Below are 20705 nucleotides of genomic sequence, written 5' to 3'. Positions count from 1 at the left end.
TTCGACAAACTAAGTCGTTGCGCTTGTGAAACTTATTTTCGTTTTGATCGTTTTGTTATCGTTCTGCCAAAATTAGCGCTACATTACCCCTTAGGTTACTTACGGTTAACTTTGCAGTTCTTTCTGTTTTTAGTTTACTAGGTACCTCCGCTCCCTTCTCGCTGACGCTCACCAACTCCCGAAGATTTAAATCGCCTGCTAGAAAAAATCATATTAAAATGTGCATCATGATTTGAACAAAATGAAAATCTCACCCTCCTCCTCTAGGAATAAAATTTTTTTTTTTAAGTTCATTAGAATTAAAAAAATACGAAAATTTCGCAGCCACCCGAAGAAACGAAATTGATTTAAATAGCCACAAAAAATATTTAAATTTAAAAAAAAACGCTTCTAATAGCAGCTCTCACCAAGGGTCCGAACTAACTTGTATCTAACTTCACGGTTATTGATGCTAAACGACTCCTGAGCATAGCAAAACGGCCGTTTTCTACGTTTGAAAAGTCATTCAAGTCAAGTCAAAATTAAAGAGTCATCATTTTGCTCTTTAGCGCCGCGCTCGAATGGAGTTTAGCCTAGGACTTTCGCTAACGTAGAAACCATTTCTCTCCTGTTCTAATTCATCGAGAAAATTGAAACAAACTTCATCCTGAAATACACAGCCAGCTCGGTCATTCCAGCCTAGGACTGCAGTTTCGTGCTTATTAGCACTCATCAGCCCGGCATAGGAAAGCGACTGAGCCGGAGATGGAAAACCTCTTGAGGAGGCCAAGGGTGCCAAACAAACTGGTAGCTAATGTGGAATTAGCTCTGACCAGACGAGTGACCGAAGCAGTGGTTCGTGAACCGAACCTCGTCTGGTCAGAGCTAATTCCATATTAGCTACCAATTTGTTTGGCACTCTTGGCTTCCTTAAGAGGTTTTCCACCTCCAGCTCAATCACTTCCTATGCCGGGCTGATGAGTGCTAATAAGCACGAAACTGCAGTCCTCGGCTGGAATGACCGAGCTGGCGGTGTATTTCATGTATTTCTGCCTTAACTCTGGCTATAGAGCGGTAACTTAGTGAATAAATTTCATCTTGTTCAGAAAAAATAAGTTCTTTCAAATGAAATAAAGTGTCAAGGGGTGCGAGAAATCTTTCTCCCCTTACAATTTGTGTAACATTTTAACTTTAAAAATTAATTTCCAAAAAAAAAAATCGAGATTTCAAAATAACGCTCCGAAGTACAAACCACCGGAGTCCGAATTAATTTTGTATCAAATTTCAAGTCTGTAAGTACTAGGCGGTCTCCTAGACATGGGGAGTTGAGATGAAGTACTGAATAATGATTTGAATGGAGGAAAGCCTCCGAAAATAAGGGATTTAAATTTCAATGACAGGTTTTAATTTCACAGAAATTAAGGGGTTTTAATTAATTTCTCCTGAATTAATTGATATTTCGAAAAATCCTTTCTTAGTGGATACTTTCGTAATCATGTGGACATGCCTGCCAAATTTCAAGTCTGAGGCTTCAGCGGTATTGGTTGTGCGTTGATATACAGTGGCTCCCAAAAGTGTTCGTACACCTACGACTTTCAATGAAATTGGCCATTATCCATTGGTTAGAATTAATATTTCGGAATAGGTATTTTATTATAAGATCTATGTTCTATTTTTAACAAAACTACGTGAAACTTTTTAATAAAACATTAAAACATAATTTTTTAAAAATCAAAAACCAAAAAGTTCCGGAAATTTTATCTCACAAAAGTCTTCGTACACTTTGAAAAAATGTCAAAAATGTCAAAACATTGGTAAATAATATAACTTTTTACAAAGTTATTATTTAGTAGAATATCATGCAGTATCAACAACAGCTTTTAAACATCTGGGAATAGATTTCATTGTTTTTTCTTTCTTTTTTTGCGCAATTTCTGAGTAAGTGTTCAGCCGCACTTCGAGTCTTACTGTTTCTAGTTCGCTTTTCGTTTCAATGGTGTATTTTCGTAATCTAGCTACCAGATATCTCCAAATATGTTCCATTAAGTTTAAATCTAGCGATTGAGGAGATATTTCGAAGCTTAAGGACAATTTTTGAGGCACCAAAATCAAACGTGTGCTTCTTATCGTTATCTTGATAAAAAAACAAAGTTGTTTACGATTACCAAATTTTGGGCTAATAGTTTTAAATTATTTTTTAAAATATTTAAATGAACAGCATGATTTATTATTGTATCAAAAAATTCCAAATTTCCAAGTCCTGATGCTGTTATGCACCCTCACACTAAAACACCTTGACCGTCCGTATTAACTGATCCCAACTCAGTTTTTAAGATTAAATTCCTCATTTTTTCTTCTCTTGACAATTATACAACAATTTAACCCAAAATATTAAATTTATTTTCATCTATAAGTAAGACGTTGTTCCAAAACGTTTTGAGCTTATTTATCATTGATTTTACGACGGAAAGTGTAAGCTTACTGTTTTTCGCAGGAACAAGAAAATTTCTGCGGGAAGAGATCCCCTTTAATCCAGATAATCAGAGAACTTGGCGAACAATTTTACGTGAAAACTAAAAGTAAAGTGTTTCATTCAATTCTGCAGAAACTTTTTCAGCACTTAAATGTGTATTTTTCATAATTTTTTTAACTGTAAACCTCCGATCACGCTTTGTTAACTTTGCCGGTTGACCTTTTCTTACCTTGTTTTCGATCAGATTCTTGTCTTTAAAGCATTTTATTAAGCACTTCACTATGGAATGATCTAAATTAACTAATTTAGTGACATTTCAAACCAATTTATGGCTACTGTGAGGGAAAAAAAACAAATTTCGAATCATGTTTGTTGTTTTCTACGCATACCTGCCATTTTAAAATAATAAGCAGAGTATTAGGGAGTAAATAAACAAAAAATTAAAGGCAAATGACTTTACAGTGTCATTACAATGCAAAAACAATAAAATAACCACATATGATAATTTTTATCACGAATTTATTTGAAAATATTTCAGTGTACGATGACTTTTGTGGCGTATTTTTTCTCTGTCTCTTCGTTTTTTGACAAATTTAAAAAATAAAATCTGGCAATATTTTGAAAAAAAAACTGCTGGGTTTTATTCAGAATGGCATAGGAATGATGTGAAAAAAAAAATTGGACTTCATATTCGAATTCAGTTTTGCGTTATTTTGGTTTTACTAGAAAATTTCAAGGTGTACGAACACTTTTGGGAGCCACTGTATATGTATATATATATATGTTATATCAGAGGACATTGATTTTTATATATTAAGATTTGACTTCAAAAGAAGCTGTAGCAGGCTTGATGCTAAATCTGCTGGCAAAGTTTTAATCATGGCAGTTATATAAGCTAGAATGCGTACTACTTGATCTATATACGAAGTAGAAATTGGCTGTCAACTGGTGGAGAAAATACTGGTCGAATAAGAGAAGAAGGGGGGGGGGAGAAGAGTTAAAGTTGGGCATCCCTCCCGTCCAGGGGCGTGCACAGAAATTTTGGAGCCCGTCACAAATCACTTTTTCGGGCCACCCTCCATATTGTTTACCCTTACGTCCCTAGATATTTCAGCCCTCATTTTGAAAATATCGGGCCCCCTTCAAGCTCGGGCCCGGGCCAACAGGTGTCCCTTCTCCCCCTTCACGCCCCTGCTCCCGTCACATCATGTTGAAGTACGCAGTGTTTAACTATGTTTGCGTGCTAGGTTGAAAGTTATCCAGTTGCGCTCGCCAGTCGAAAGCAATCAAAACCGTTTTCTGTTTTACAGGTCAAAAAATAAGACTTAGCGTGCGTTTTATTTCTCTGATTACAATATTTTTGAAATTTGTCCTTTGCTTCAAATAAGTATAACTTCACTTATTTCAAATTAACAGTTTTTTTTTTTTTTTAATAATGTTAGAAATGTTTTTTTTTTTAAATAATGTTAGAAATAGTATTATATTAATATTGCTCTAATTAAATTATTTAATTTATTTTTAAAATCCAGAAGATGAAAGTGCATCTTCTGCCGAACTCATGGATAAAACATGAATTTGATGTTTTTCGTAATGTACTTTGTAGTTACTTCTCCGCTTAAAATTAACTAAAATAAATTTGTTTCTTACAAAAAATTGTTAATTAATTTTTGATCAATCACGATTGCTTATTGTTCTCACTTGACTGTTTTGGGGTTCTATCATTTTATTTTCCCGCCAGCACCCTCTGCAGCTCCACCGTCGACCGGCCGCCTCACGATGCTACTCCTCTAGCGAAAACCGTCTCCAGGTTGCATCCATGTCCTACACACACGCGCATACATACACAACTACACACACACATACATACGCCTACTCACATACACAAACACATACACACACACCTACACACAACTACCCACACACTCATGCCTACACACAGACACAAATACATATGCCTACACACACATACACATTCCCCCCTCCCACACACACAAACACTCATACACACAACTACCCACACACTCATACCTGCACACAGACATTAACGCACATGCCTACACACATACACATACCCCCTACACACACAAACACACATACCCCCTACACACACACATAAACACACACGCCTACATGCACACACACACACACACACACACACTCGTGATTGCGAAAAACATAATTTGAATTCAAAAGGTCAAAATTCAAATTAATTTTTTTTAATTATTTTAAAATATGTCAAATTCATCTTTTGTGTACATATTTTTTTTTTATTTCAAGCCAAAGGGTAAAAGTGCAACCCCACGACCTCAACTGACGCTGAATGGTTTACATAATTATTACGTTTTTTATTAATTTTAGAATGATACACAATACTTAGGAAATTTTTCTGCTGTTTTATGCCAATAGATGAAATAAGACAATACATGGCAAAAGAATACAATGAACGAATGAGCTGATATTAAATTATTCAATGCGAAAGGTCTCTCCCTTCCATTGATAGAAGACGTATTATTGTAGTTTAATACTTTAATGCACTATGACGTCTCCCAGAAACAATGTTCATTGCATGTCAATGAGTTCAAGTTAATGAAAAGTTGCCACAAATGAAAGTGATTTTATCAAAGAGAGTTAAAGACACTTCATGTACGCTATTGTTGACTAGTGCATGTTAAATCTGTCGTGGTCACAAAATCCTCTAAAAAAGTTCCATTCCAAATTAATACCGCTGTAGGTGGTCAATCAAAAGTTTCTCGGTCTATTTTCAAGGCTCTATCTAATCGGCAAAGCCAATGCTGAGGTAGATATGGGAGACTCTGGAGTTTGAAATGTGTCAAACATGGTTCGAACCCCCGGGCTAGAAATAATTTTGTTCAAAATTTAAAGAAAGAGGGTGCTATGGGGTCTCCTGGACGCAGGTCCGACACATACAGAATTTAACAATTTCTTTGACGTTATTTTACTCTTAATATATAGAGACAACACAATTTTAGCAGCAGTGGGAAGCTGAAGCTATTCAAACAATTTTAAAATTAAGCTCAAGCAGAACATTTTAGCAACAATTAAAATTTTTCATTTGCGCTCAAGCAAAACATTTTGACAACAATTAAAATTTTTCATTTACGCTCAAGTAGAACATTTTGGCAACAATTAAAAAAGTGTAAATTAAGCTCAAGCAGAATATTTCGGCAACAGTTAAAATTTTTAAATTAAGCTCAAACAGAACATTTTGTCAACAATTTAAAAAACTGAAATTAAGCTCAAGCAGAACATTTTGGCAACAATTAAATTTTTTTATTTACGCTCAAGCAGAACATTTTGGCAACAATTAAAATTTTTGAAATTACGCTCAAGCAGAGCATTTTAGCAACAATTAAATAAAGAAATGGAAATGACGCCTAAGTTTTATATTCTAATTTCTAACCATTTCAAGTGATTGATACCGATATTTTTGAGAAATCACATTGCGTATTGTTCTCACTTGACTGTTTTGATGCCCTATGATTTTATTTCCCCCCGCCTCCCTCTGCATCACCACCGTCGACCGGCCTCACGATGCTTCTCCTATAGCGAGCGTCCATATCCAACACACACACGCGCATACATACACAAACACCTACACACATACCCACACACTCATGCTTGCACACAGAACACACGCATACATACACACACCTACCTACATAAGCATACACACATATACAAACACACACACATACTCAAATACATAAGCACACACACACATGCTCACACACTCATGCCTGCACACAGACACAAACACGCACATCTACACATACACATACACACACACACATGCTCACACACTCATGCCTGCACACAGACACAAGCACGCACATATACACATACACATACACACACACACATACCCACACACACAAACACACACGCCTACATACACACACCCACTCGTGATTGCGAAAAACATAATTTGAATTCAAGATGTCAAAATTCAAATTAATTTTTTTTCTCCCTGTTTTTAGAATGTCTTACAAGACTGCAATACATTAGAGCTGCCAACAGTGGCTGTGATTCCCTCGGAAGAAGATTTAAATGTAAGTCCCTTTTTATTTTTATCTTTTATCTATCTATTCATTTATACATTTGTGTACATTTGTCTTTGAATCGGTAGTTTGAAGATGGGAACAAGAGCTGAAATGTAAAAATTTGAATTTTAAATTTAAAATACGTATCTAAGATATGTTTCAAAACTGTTAGCTTCTAACTGAAAATAAACAAATATGCAACAGATTTAAAACATAAAAATAAATAAGTAAATAAATTAAATGTAATTAGATTTGTAAATCTGAGGTAAATAAAAAAAGTTAAAATAAATGAATCGGTAGTTTAAAGAAGGGAACTAGAGCCGAAATACGAAAATTTAAATTTCAGCGGTAAAAAATTGTTTGAAGGTTGGCTCACAATGTAAGGCAGAAGAAGAAAACCTATCTCTTCATATGTCGAATTGAGTTTACGAAATTCATCAGTTGGAACAAAGGAACTAACTAGTCTTGTCTTTGTTCCCCTGTTCCAACGGATGAATTTTACATTATAAGCCAACCTTCAAACATTTTTTTACTGCTAAAATTCAAATTTTCATATTTTGGCACTTGTTTCTTTCTTCAAACTACCGATTAATTTATTTTAACTTTTTTATCTACCTTAGATTTACGAATCTAATTACTTTTAATTTATTTACTTATCTAGTTCGTTGTTTTAAATCTGTTGCATATTTGTTTATTTTCAGTTAAAAGCTAACAGTTTTGAAAATATCTTAGATATATTTTTTAAATTATGCGCTCCTTATTGGACGAAATAAATACGTACAAGCAAGCTGTAACGAGTCCAGGCCCGGATTGCGAACCGCAGTGCGGAGTGGCCCACGTCCTTAAAGGGCCCAACGGCCCAAAAAATTGAAAAAGAACTAGCACTAACTACCAAACAGCACGACCTTGGGGTCGCGGATTTGGACAAAATTCTAGATATAGATCCATTCCTACGAGGTATGAATCCAGGTAAAGCGGTTTGACTGCATAGGCTCTAGTTCGGTTGCAAGGGGATCCAAAGTTGATAATTTGGATCCAGAAATGCAATGAAGTTTCCTTTAGAATTACCACTTTTACCTATTTTTCTGCTATTGTACTGCAGTATGAGTCATTAGCATGCACTTACCTTTGAATTAATTATGTTGTATACTAATTTTTAAATAGTGGTTCTCCAATTTAAATTGGCACCACTATTTAAAAATTATAACCTATGTTTAGTTTCAAACACTTGAATGCCAAAATAACATGGTAACAGAATATTTATCGTTTGCAAATGAAACTAATTATTTTCGTTTTAATATTAAACGTCTGCTAGTAAAAAGTATTTATCGTTTTCTAATTAAAAAAACACTTACTTTAACCGGATATTTATCGTCTGCATCAAAGATATTCCACAATGATAAGCAAAAATGGGAGAAGAGAAAAAGCTCTGATTTATTGCACGGTGGCACATAAGAAAACAAAAATACAAGGTTTTTTTCGACTTTATCAGTAACTTAAATATCGCCCATTAATAAATAGGTGTTTTCCCCTTCCACTCGTTGTACTAACACAAAAGAGACCAAATGTGTTGGGAGAACGAACGTCGTGCCGTTGAACTTCCAATGGAAACGCCATTGCGTTTCTAGTGCCAGACAAAAAACTTTGGATCCTCGTTCCAGCCGAACTAGGGCCTATGCAGTCAAACCGCTTTAGCTTGGCTTTATACCTAGTGGGAAGGAACCTATATCTAGACATTTGTCCAAATCCGTGACCCTCAAGGTCGTGCCGTTTGGTCGTAAGATTTATTAACGTTGCAGATATACAACACACTGTTGACCTCTGGGGAGAGGCGCTACAGATTCTGTTGCGGGGGAGGGGCCAAAATTCATAGATCCGGGCCTGAACAAGTCCCTTTTTTGTGCTGTAGTCCACTATTATATATTAGTTCACTATATATCCTATATACAGAGGCTCTCAAACTTTCAGAGTCTGCACTTTCCTCTCAACACTGATGGGAGCTAAGTTTTTTGAATGTAAGGCTGTATCTTGTGAAAAAGTGCACCTGAGGCAACTTTCAATGTTTATCCTTACTCGATATTTTGCCTTTGTGCCTGCCAATGCTGCAAATACAGATTTACAGGGATATATGAAAGAAAAACTGCACTAAACACTTCAAAAACAGTGATCAAGTCAAAAATATTTACATGTGACACCAAAATTGCAAAAATTATAGTTTGTTTTACTTTTCTACATTTTTTTGAGCAATCACGATTGCTTATTGCTTTCATTTGACTGTTTTGATGTGCTATCATTTTATTTTCCCGCCAGCACCCTCTGCAGCATCACCGTCGACGAGCTCCTCACGATGCTGCTCCTATAGCGAAAGCCATCTCCAGGTTGCGTTGATATGCTACACACACGTGCATACATACACACGCGCGCACACACAAATACATACACCTACACACACATACACACACATACACATACACACACACAAACACATACATACACACACACGCATACATACAGACACCTACACATACATACAGACACCTACACATACACATACACACCTACACACAACTACCCACACACTCATCACACTCATGCATGCACACAGACACAAACACATATGCCTACACACACATACACATTCTCCACCACACACAAACACTCATACACACAATTACCCACACACTCATACCTGCACAGAGACACATACACATACCCCCTACACACACACCCCCCCCCCCCACCCCATACACACATGCTTACAAAAACACACACACACTCGTAATTGCGAAAAACATAATTTGAATTCAAGATGTCAAAATTAAATTTTTTTTTTTTTTTCAAAAACATTCATGCCTTTCTTGAAATTGGACACGCCCTCCTTAGGGGAATGCCCTGCGTTACAAAATCGATGGAGCTTCCGTTTCATTTTCATCTTGTAGTGCTGCCATCTGTCGAGAAAGTATTACAGTTATCACCTGGGTTCACCCTACTTCACCTAATTATTAAGTGGATAAAGCAAGTTTCTGCTGTTTCAGCCAGATAGTTTTGATTCAAACCATAGCATCACCCGTTTCAGTTTTCATAAAAATCTAATTGCTTGAAATTTTTATGCTTTTATGGCTTTAATGGGCTCTAAAAAATTATACTGTATTTCGGTATTATTATCATTATTTTTCCATGTTATCTTAGAAAACTGAGAATGTATTTAAATTTTATCTATATTCTGACTCGTGAAGTTCATCTTAAAATAAAGTTCGCAATCACTGTCAAGGGTTTTTTTTTTTTTTTTTTTTTTTTTTTTAAATTTGTATGGTTAGTTTTAGCCCTTTTCTATGACTAAAAGGGGAAATTTCCGAATTGCACGGAGAGTTGCCGAGTATAGTCTTCGCAATACATTGGTCCCTGCTATGCTTCTGATGCTCTTTATTTTCATTCAACAATATTTATAATAGTTTAACAATGTTTTCAAAATTTTCACATATAAAGTGGTCTGGAAGTGGGTGTACCCCCCTCCCCCCCCTCTATTTTCAACGTTTGTTAGTTATTGTTGAATGCTTGTTACGCTCAGCTACCATGCAGTCTTAAAAGTCATAAACATCGGTTCGAACACCATCCATGTAGTAACGCTTCTAAATTCTGCGCTATTTACTTACAGACACATCTTCATGTATCTATAAAAAGCTCCAAATGTGTCGCCAACTTGGCGATATATCGCAGAGTTAGCAACAAAACTTGGAGACCATAAGCTTGGCGATGTATCACCAAATGCTCGCCAAATTATAACATCAATTGAGTTTGCATTGATATTGACACTGACTTTTCCCCAAAATGGTGCAAAGGACCCCTTTTAGACCATCCGAATACTTATCACCCTTTTTTGGTTATTCACTCAAATGTGAATGTATGCTCATGATCCAAAATTTAAAATCAATAAAATATGCGCATGTTATTTCAATAGTCAGGAACGAATTTTGCTCTGTAACTCTCAATGTAGTGTATTACTCGGGGATATTTCGATAATTGGGAATCTGGCGATCTTTCTTCATTGGCATCAATTTTTGGCTCCAGCGCCTGCGCGAGAGGTATTTTTCTTTGCAAATCAAAACAAAGAGATCGGAAACATCTATTCACATAGGGTTACTATAAATCAACATGGTTACCAAAATGAAATTACTTACGCCAAAAATGAAACGACCCAATTATCGAAATATCCCCTATTACTTCTTAGAGGACACTTAAGAGAGTTGAATATTTACCGAAAGCAAAAAATAATAATAATAATAATAATAATAAATGGCAACCACTTTTTGAACTGTGACGAATTGGCTCCAAAAAATGCATAGAAAATTCTTAAATAATTTCTCAAATTAATATTAATCATTCTAAACAACCAGAAAATCGCCCGTCATGGTATGACGGGTGAAAATTGTTTCTACATTTGAACGAAACAATTGCCTGTTTGATGGTATTTTGATAGTTGAAATTTTAACCCTAACACCAGTGGATTAACCCTAAACTCCAGTAGATAGCGTTAATTGTTTTGGTTTCTTCGTTTTCCTAAAATGCAAGTCTTACCAGTAAAACAGTTAAGGGACCGGATCGAGTTCAGCCTTGTCACAATAAAGACTTTCCCTGCATGTTGAATATTACCGAAACATATCATCAAATTATCATGCCGTGGCGCGAATTTCATTGTTGAAACACACGGGTTACTCGATCATCGGCTATTATTTATGTGAGGTTTTTTCTGAAATCTTTCTTTCAATCTTGATTTTTCTTTTTTTTTTTTTTTTTTTTGAGCAATCACGATTGCTTATTGCTTTTATTTGACTGTTTTTGGCGTGCTATCATTTTTCCCACCGGCGCGGCGCCACCCTCTGGCAGCACCACCCGTCGCGTCGGCCGGCCTCACGATGCTGCTCCTCTAGCGAAAACCCTCTCTAGGTTGCGTCCATATCCTACATACACACGTATACATACACGCACCAACACACACGCACACACAAACACATACACACGCATACACAAACACCACCATACACACACATACCCCTACACACATACACAAACACATACACACACGCATGCATACAGACACCTACACATACACACAAATGCACACAACTGCCCACACATTCATGCCTGCACACAGACACAAACACATATGCTTACGCACACATACAAACACACACTCGTGATTGCGAAAAACATAATTTGAATTCAAGATGACAAAATTCAAATTAATTTTTTTTTTTTTTAATGAGTGTAAATGGCATACTCCAGAAAATTTAATCTCATAAACGCAGCGAAGTAGCGACTACATTTCAAAAGTTGTTTGTTGTAGCTGCATTTAAAACAAAAGTAAGTTGTAGTTAACTACATTTGGTAATACAGTTTATTGTAGTCAACTAGAAAAAAAAGTTTAATTTGAATTTTGACCTCTTGAATTCAAATTATGTTTTTCGCAATCACGAGGGTGTGTGTGTGTATGTAGGCATGTGTTTTTATGAGTGGGAGGTATGTGTGTTTGTGTGCAGTCGGGTATGTGTATGTGTTTGTAGGCATGTGTGTTTGTGTGTGTGTGCAGGTATGAGTGTGGGTAGTAGTGTGTATGTTTGTGTGTGATGGAGAATGTGTATGTGTGTGTAGGCATATGTGTTTGTGTCTGTGTGCAGGCATGAGTGTAATGAGTGTGTAGGTAGTTGTGTGTAGGCATGAAGGTGATGAGTGTGTGGGTAGTTGTGCGTTTATGTGTAGATGTCTGTATGTATGCGGGTGTGTGTATATGTTTGAGTGTGTGTTTGTGTGTGTATGTGTTTGTGTATGAGTGTGTATGTGTTTGTGTATGTGTGTAGGTGTATGTATTTGTGTGTGTGTGCGTGTGTGTGTGTGTATGTGAGTATGTGTTTGTTTGTACGTGCGTGTATGTATGCGCGTGTGTGTAGCATATGGATGCAACCTGGAGATGGTTTTCGCTATAGGAGCAGCATCGTGAGGAGCCGGTCGACGGTGATGCTGCAGAGGGTGCTGGCGGAAAATAAAATGATAGCACATCAAAACAGTCAAGTGAGAACAATACGCAATCGTGATTGCTCAATAAAAAAGCAGTTTTTCCAACCACCGCTGCTACTTTAGTTCGTCTTTCCCAACAGCTCAACCATTAACGCAAGTTGAATCTGCCTCAGTGTGCCGCCAACTTCATTCGCATGCCTTGAGCTTCCGCCCCACAACAGGTGTTCTTGAACTTGAACAGTTACTCTTTTCTCTTCAAATCCATTAAAACAAAAACTCCTTCTTCCCTACTGGAGGAAAAGTAATACAAGCAGTTACGAAAGCGGTACGCATTACTTGATTCATAGTGGCAGATTACAAGATTTATCTGATACTGTTTGGTAGCCCACAGTGTCAGTCCTAATTTCAAGAAATTATTTACAATCACCAAAATCAAAATAGTGCAATAGCTTCATATTTTCATCTCGTTTTATCGTGATCCATTGGATAAATCTCTAAATATCGCCAATACGCCAAATTAAAACAAAATTCGAAAAATATTTTTCTCGCCAAATTTGTCACCAATGTAGCACCAAGTTGCGACTAATTTGGCGTCCATAAACTTGGCGATGCATCGTCAAATGCTCGCCAAATTATAGCATCAATTGAGTTCGCAACTTGGAGCAGAAATTGAAAAGCTTTATTTTCCATGTGAATCATATTTGTGCACAGATCTGCACTTTTTTTAACCCCGACACAACAAGAAAGGGAGTTAACAGTTTGACGTGTCTGTGTCAGTGTGTTTGTTTGTGGAATCGTAACTCCTAAACGGATGAACCAATTTTGATCACTTTATTTTTGTAAAAAAAGTGACTTCGGATCGAGAGTGTTCGATTCGAATGCTGGGTCTTGTCTTTGTAGGACTTCAGGCGATATTAATTTAAAATAGGGGAAAATAGCATCTTTCGCAGTTTTGGTAGAGAAAATTTACTCGCACGTTTCAAATATTAGTTGCAATTGAAAGAACAAAATTTTCGGCTTGTGATGGAAGTTGCTTAGAACTTCCAACTTATGTAGAACTCGAATTTTTTAACAGATTTTAAATGCAATCAAAGATTTACGCGATTGCAAGCGATTTCATTATTGGACGACAAGAAAATAAAGCTCAATGATTGAAAAATGTATCTGTTGCCCGTGTCTATTTGTCAACAAATGAAGCATTAAGTACCTGAAATTAATTTTGGAATAAAAGAAAAGGACGGATTTCAAATTTTCCCTCTAAATTCTGCTTTTGCATCCAGCAAATTATATATAGTGACTGTGATTATCTTCTCTTCTCAATGTTTTTCCATGTTATCTTAGAAAACATGAAAATGTATTTAAATTTTATCTATATTCTGACTCAGTTCATCTTAAAATAAAGTTATTAATCACGGTCAATGTTTTTTTTCTTTTTTAATTTTTGATTTAATGCTAATTTTTGTATTTGGAAACATTAAGAGAGCATCGATTTCACTTTCACTTTAATTGCTAAAGTTAAATTCAATTCCGCTTCCTTTTTATAACAGGAAGTAGGTTGCTCTGTTCGTCCGTTCATTGCATTTTGGCAAGGCAGCACTTAAATGGGTGGGGCTGGTAGACACAGACTAATCATTTTTAATTTTTTCAAGGCAGGGAGGAAAGGGGTATACACTCAATACGAATTTTGTGAAAATGAAATGAAAACCACTCCCACTTATACGTAAAAACATTATTTTTCCAAAGCAAGGGGACAATTCCCCCTCCCCCTTTCCCACGACCCCCTAAAACGACTAGCCTAGGTTAACAGCTGATTGAGTTGGTAGCAACCACTTCTTTGCCGATTATTACCGTGACAGATTATCTGGAAAACTTATTCCATGTCCATTACGAAATCATTCCTTTAGCTGCACCAATCCGTACAGTTAACGACATTTCCGAAAGGAAGATAAACGAAAAGAAACAGGAAATTTTTAAGAGAATAAAATGCTTTTAAAAGGAAATAATTAAGTTTCTAAAATTCCGATTGCTAATTGAATTACTTAATCGAGAGCTAATTCTGGTTTTCGTTTCGTTTTTAGAACAAAGAGCCCGTGGAAATTCTGCCGCTGTTCTACACATCTCTCCTGAACCACACAGCCCACATGTACTTTATTTCCGACTCACTGCAACAGCATGCCTCCGACGGAAGTTGCAACAATCCAGAGCTGGTCACAAGTGCCAAGTCCCTGGCTACTAACATGAGGGCGCTGATGTGCCTTCTTCGATTCTTCAGCGCAGTCCTGGAAGCCACAGAGTCTGCCGCCCCCACGACAGACCTCTACGCCGAATCTACGCAGCAGATCCTTGACGAAGAACTCGTGGACCAACCAGTCTGTTCCTTGAGGTTGGTCAGGGACTGTCAGACTGTGGGTAGTTCAGAGACGCTACTCAGAAGACTTTCAGATTACTTGGAAAGGAAGGTGGTAGTTGGTGGTTCCCAGTCCTGAAGCTATGGTTCGTCGGTGGTTGCGTCCCTCCGTCCTGTTTTCTTTCAAAGAACAGCATCGCCGATCCGTCGGTGGCTGTGTCCCTCCGTCCTATATTTATCTTTCAAAGAACAACGTGTATGGTGGTAGCTAGAGCGACTCAAGAGGCCGAAAAATAATTTTCAGGCTTCTTGCAGTAGAAAATAATGTTCGCTCTGTCCGTCCAATCGGTGGATGTTCGCAAGTGCGAATCAAAGACTTTGTAAATATAAACTATTTTTATAATTTATAATGTCACGAAATAAATTTTTAGTCTTTTCTAAATGCTCAAATCCTGAAACAGACTGCTTTGTACCAATCTTTTACCTTTGAGTTCCAAGGCTGACTCATATACATGCCTTGACAACCAACGGAAATCATGATGTCCCACCTATTTTCTTTCAAAACGCATGTTGCCGCTTCCTTTAATATAGCTGTCGGAAGGTAAAACATAAGTGCATAATGGTGGTAAATGATTGAAGCGTGTGGCTGCAAAAGTTGATTTCCCCCCCCCCCCCCCAAAAAAAGAAGAAAAAACTCACATCTTCGTCGCTACAAAAAGATATGGAGTTACAATGACTTTTTATGTTTTGTTTAAACCATGTAGTGGACCATTTTGAAACTCTGACTGTCTCAGGTTGTTGACCTATGTAATGAAACATTTGCATAAAAAGTTGGAATTGGAGATACATACTTTTGCTGCTACCCGCTTCAATTTTTGAGTACCTTTTGCTCCAGGTTTCACACCGATAGGAACAGCGACGGAATCCTTGTAGAAGGTCTTCTGAGAAGCCCAGAGGCTTTGCATTGTTTAAATCAGGGCCGCCTAGAGCCAAGACGGACCCCTTATCAGTGTGATCACCGGCCCCCTCTCCCTATAAAACATGTCAAGTTTATGCTACTCCGATACACTACTCTGAGCCCATAGTTCCCTACTAGGCTATGGAGTCTCGTCGACCCTAAATAGTACTCCCTCATGCAGCCAACTGCATTCTAATTGGTAAAGCTCCAGATTAGCGATCGCTAGTCGCGAACAGGCGACCATTTTATCGAGAATGACTACCAAAAAATCAAATCTTAGTCGCCGAAAGTAGCATCCATGTGTTTCTTTATTCAGTAAAAATCTTATCGTATATCGTTATACGACAATACGCTTATGATCCTGAGACGTTCAGTATATCTGTTTACTCCACCTTGGCTACGCAATCTTAGCTCCCTTAAGGTAATTTTTTTTTTTTTTTTTGCGCTGAATAAATAATTTTTGTCGAAATATCTACCAAAAGTCAAAGGTGGCTCCCATTTTTATGGCTCTGGTAGCCAATTGCTACTATTCAGAATTCCTAGTCTAGAGCTTTACTCTAATTGGCTGTCATTTTTTTAACCAAAAATTACTTTCGGTTGCTTTTATTTTTCATTTCATTACATCGCAATCAATCTATCGACTTTGATTTATTGATTACGCTCTGATGCGAATGAAAACTCTAAAGCTTTCACTATTGGAGTGAAACTTAGGTAACTATGGTAACAGGGATCGACAGCAGCGTATTTTGTAGCTGTCACAGCCGGTGTTATAAGTTCCGAATTTTGCTTTCAATGCTTTTCCGTTGAAATAACAATTAAACTCAAGTCAAATCGAAAAGACTTTAAAATGTATGAAAGAAATTTAAGTACGTCACAAACGCTTTAATATATTTTCATAAGTAATATATTTTTATGTGACATTTTTACTCGGAAAAATGTGTTTCAGGATGCCTGCGGACCTTAATACTTTTTCAATGATCATACACAAAACCGAATGAATATTAAGATAATAAGAGATATATTAACCATGAAAAATATTTTTCAGAGCATAATACAATTAATGTACGAGAATTCATAGCTTCTGTGTTGTCGTAACTTAATTTTCTGATTGTTAACAAGACTCTTATTGCTAAATAGAGTTTTGGAATAAAACTCCGTACTCCGAGAACGAAGGTCAAAAACGTAAGGAATTTAGAATTAAATTTGTAGAAGGATGCTTAAAGCTTTTCATACAAAGGAGCTCCAAGTATATATGACGACCATAAACATATACTGCCGTGTGCAAGTAAAAGGCAGTAACTGCTTTTTTTTTTTTTTTTTGCATTTTTGTCTTTTCTTGTACGTATGCTTCATTGTACAAGCTTGCTTATTTGGTTTCCGCTGGAAAAAAATTCGTGAAAAAAACGTCTAATGGGGTTGTTTCCTTCAGTCAAAAGTAGTACTTTTTGTCACTGAAATTGATGGAATAAGCAAAAAAAAAAAAAATAACATGAACTCAGAAAATACTTTCATTTTCCCCAACAGTTATTTTTAATTTTTTTTTAAATGTCCGATTCTTCAAACGATGCGTGGTCTTTATGACGTCAGAAATGATGCACTTTGCCGCATTTTTCTACCGCATTTCCACGTAATGATAATCAAGCAGCGAATTACAATTGCGCTCTACGCTTGCTATCAACCCTATCGTTGCCAATACACGTGAGTAAAGATGCAAATTAAATATTTTGGACCGTGAATGGCAACACTGAATAGCATTTCATCATTTGTGATGTCATCGGCAGAAGCGTTAGACGATGAAAGAGCACCGATTTAAGTAATATTTTTAAAATATTAAAATTAAATAAATTATTTAAAAATTGGTCAGATTCTATGTTTTTAAGCATGTTCTTTCAGCAAAAAAAAACTTTTAAAATTTTGTTAACGACCCCATTCTAACATTTCCCTAATGTTAGTAATGAATCCGAAACGCGTTTCTTCAAATATCTCGAAAACTCATTCCTGCAGATACTGCCGTTTGCCTGCCCACGGTAGTATAATTATTGTTTTATTTATTTGTAGATAACCGCTGTCATTCGAGGCGATTGTAGTGTTAAACGCTATAGTTTTCAGCTGACAACAAAAAAGTGCCAATCTTAATGTTCTCTTGATATTTTTTATGAATATTTTTTAAGATTTAAAAAGAATTAATTGTTTCTTTTTTTTAACCATCTTGAGCTCACTAAGAGTTATGTCAGTCATAAATATTAAGAGTTATCTCATCCATCTATTAACAGTTGTCTTATCCATTAATATTTAAAGATATCTCGTCCATTAATGCACTGGTCAGTGAATTAGAAACCTTTGAGAGAAACTTCTTTCCTTACTCGCACTGTACAAGGGTCTGGAGGGAGTATCATGATATGGAGCATATTCTGCAAGCATGGAAGTGGCAAGCAGTCATGCGATATCCAGATATACTGGTAGATCAAGTGCACCCTGCAACATTGCATGTTTATTCGGATGGCGACGGATATTTCATGGACGGTAATGTAATTATACATCGTGCCAGAAGTGTTGAAAATTGGTCCGCTGAGCATCAGGCTCTCTTCCAGTGGCGCAGTCAGAGAATTTTTCTGGGAGGGGTTTTCAAAATTGAAAATTGTTGCTTTCATTCCCATTCATTTACAATGCATGATTATTCAATATCAAAGAATTTCTACAGATTAGTAATTATTCATTCAAAGTAACTGCTTAAAAACAATTAATAATTCGTATTGATATCACTATAAAACGAAGAAAGTGGGAAAATGCACAGAATATTCATTATTGGTTTTACTTCAATCTTGTATCCCTTTTTTTTTGTGTGTGTGTGTTTTTCGCGAGATCATTTAAAACCTCCTCCTCAAATACAGTCATGTCTTTATGAATGTCAAATGCTAGCTAATAACAGTTTCGATCTTTCGATGAGAATTGGTTAATTGCCTCAGAAAATCCGGTGGAATATGCTTTCTCTCTCTAGATGTCCCTAAAAAGGATTTGTGCAATGATGGATGTGCTGAGGGACCATGATACCCTCCAGAGCTTTATTGACACCATTTTAGCTATCTTATACCAGGGGGAACGTGCGGTGCTCATCATGAAATACAACTTTTATATTTAAGAATTGAAAAGTAATTTCGACAACTTCCCGATCATTAAAAGCAGTAAGACATTTTGTTGAAACCTATTCCGCTTGGAAAAGCTCAAATACTCTGCTTTTTCCCTTGATTTTAACGGAGGAAATGAATGCTTGTGTTCTGGGAGGAGTTTTAACCCCAAAACCCCTCCCGTGGCTGCGCCACTGCTCTCTTCCAACCTCTTCCCTGGACACCGCATAGCCTGGATCTTAACCCCATGGAAAATGTGTGGCACAGGGTGGAAACACGCATCCGACACCACTCTCCTCTTCCATCTCATTTACGAGATCTAAAAAGCTGCATAGCCAATGCATGGATGTAAATTCACTCCAGAAGCTTATAGACTCGATGCTCAAACGAATCAGAGCAGTTATCCGTGCAAAAGGTGGTCCAATAAATATTACTCTTGAGTTTCTATTTCATTGGCCAGTGAGTGTATTAAGAGTTTTTTCACCATTAAAAAAGACATTCCTGTGGTTGATTCATCAAAGTTTAATGATTTCATTTTCGTAAAAATGCATTCGACTAAAAACGATAACAGAGAACTTCTAATGCTATATTCAATTTTGACTTTCTGAATGATTTTTGTCGACACAATATCTCAGATATAAATATCAGGGTTAAGGATGAGATGATTCTGCAAAAGTTTAACGCATTCTTTTAATCCAGCGCGCAGGTCAAAAATGTTAGCGAAATGAGAACGTTAAGAGATATCAACTCGATTTTAATTTTGAACAATTAGAAGATGGGTTTAGCCGTTACAATAGTAAATTTTTGGTGGATGAAACTGAATTGATTATCAAGTTTTAGTGCAACATCATCATCAAAAAAAAAAACGCATTTCACCAAAAATATCAACAATAAAAGAGACTTCAGAACGAGTTGAATTTAATTTAGTTTTTTGAATGATACCTGTTACCGGAATAGGCACTTATCTACCATTAAGTCACCAAAATAGCAAAATGTTACGTTTATTTTGCATAATGACATACTTGACTAAATATATTAAACCAAAAAACACCAGGCTTTATTTGACTCAAATTTTTGAATTTGAAGATTTGAATGACTTATTTTACAGTTTGTTTTTAATATGGATTGACAATTTGTGTTTAAATATAGTTCGTCCGAAAATATTAATACCGTTTTCTTTTACGCAATTAACTAAAAACGTTGCTTTTCTTCATAAGACAGAAAGGTATTTAAATAAGTTAACAAAAGTCGCCTATTATTTTATAATCAACACTAAAATACCCGTAAGCTAATCTAGTATTTTTTAATGTATAGTTTTAGTTTTCGATATAAATAGCTTCTGAATTTGAAGCTCTGCTTGCTCAAGGTTTTGTTTCTGTCCTATTTTTAGTGTTCCTATGAAGATTTTAGTAATTTATTTCTTTGTTTAGTTTTAAAACACGAATTATTTTATTCTGTTTAAAAATATAATGCTCGTAATTAATTCCATGTTTTTTTTTTTTTTTTTTTTTCAAATGCATCCAATTATTTCATGCTTGCAGTTTTTTTTTAATTCTTTTACAGTTTTATCATAACAGCTGTTTTTTTTTTTTTTTTTTTTCTAATTTTGACTGTTTATTCTGTTCAAAAATATAACACTCGTAATTAATTCCTTGCTTTTTTTTTTTTTTTTCAAATTCATCCAATTATTTCATGCTTGCATTTTTTTTTTTTAATTCTTTTACAGTTCGATCATAACAGCTGTTTTTTT

At 36.0% G+C, this 20705-nt stretch overlaps 1 protein-coding gene across 1 annotated transcript in view; it reads left to right on the top strand.

Moving 5' to 3' along the window:
- LOC129224175 (uncharacterized) overlaps nucleotides 1-20705 on the top strand; it is a 67412-nt gene that overhangs the window by 7170 nt on the left and 39537 nt on the right. The window contains exons 2-3 of the mRNA XM_054858592.1: nucleotides 6451-6522; nucleotides 14604-14984. Coding sequence (XP_054714567.1) covers nucleotides 6451-6522; nucleotides 14604-14984 — 453 coding nt within the window. The remainder of the gene's footprint in view (nucleotides 1-6450; nucleotides 6523-14603; nucleotides 14985-20705) is intronic.

The sequence above is a fragment of the Uloborus diversus genome, chromosome 6 (genome assembly GCF_026930045.1).
Source record: "Uloborus diversus isolate 005 chromosome 6, Udiv.v.3.1, whole genome shotgun sequence".
NCBI classification, from domain to species: domain Eukaryota; kingdom Metazoa; phylum Arthropoda; class Arachnida; order Araneae; family Uloboridae; genus Uloborus; species Uloborus diversus.
Note: the sequence above shows the minus strand (reverse complement) of the source record. Positions and strands in the feature narration are given on the sequence as shown.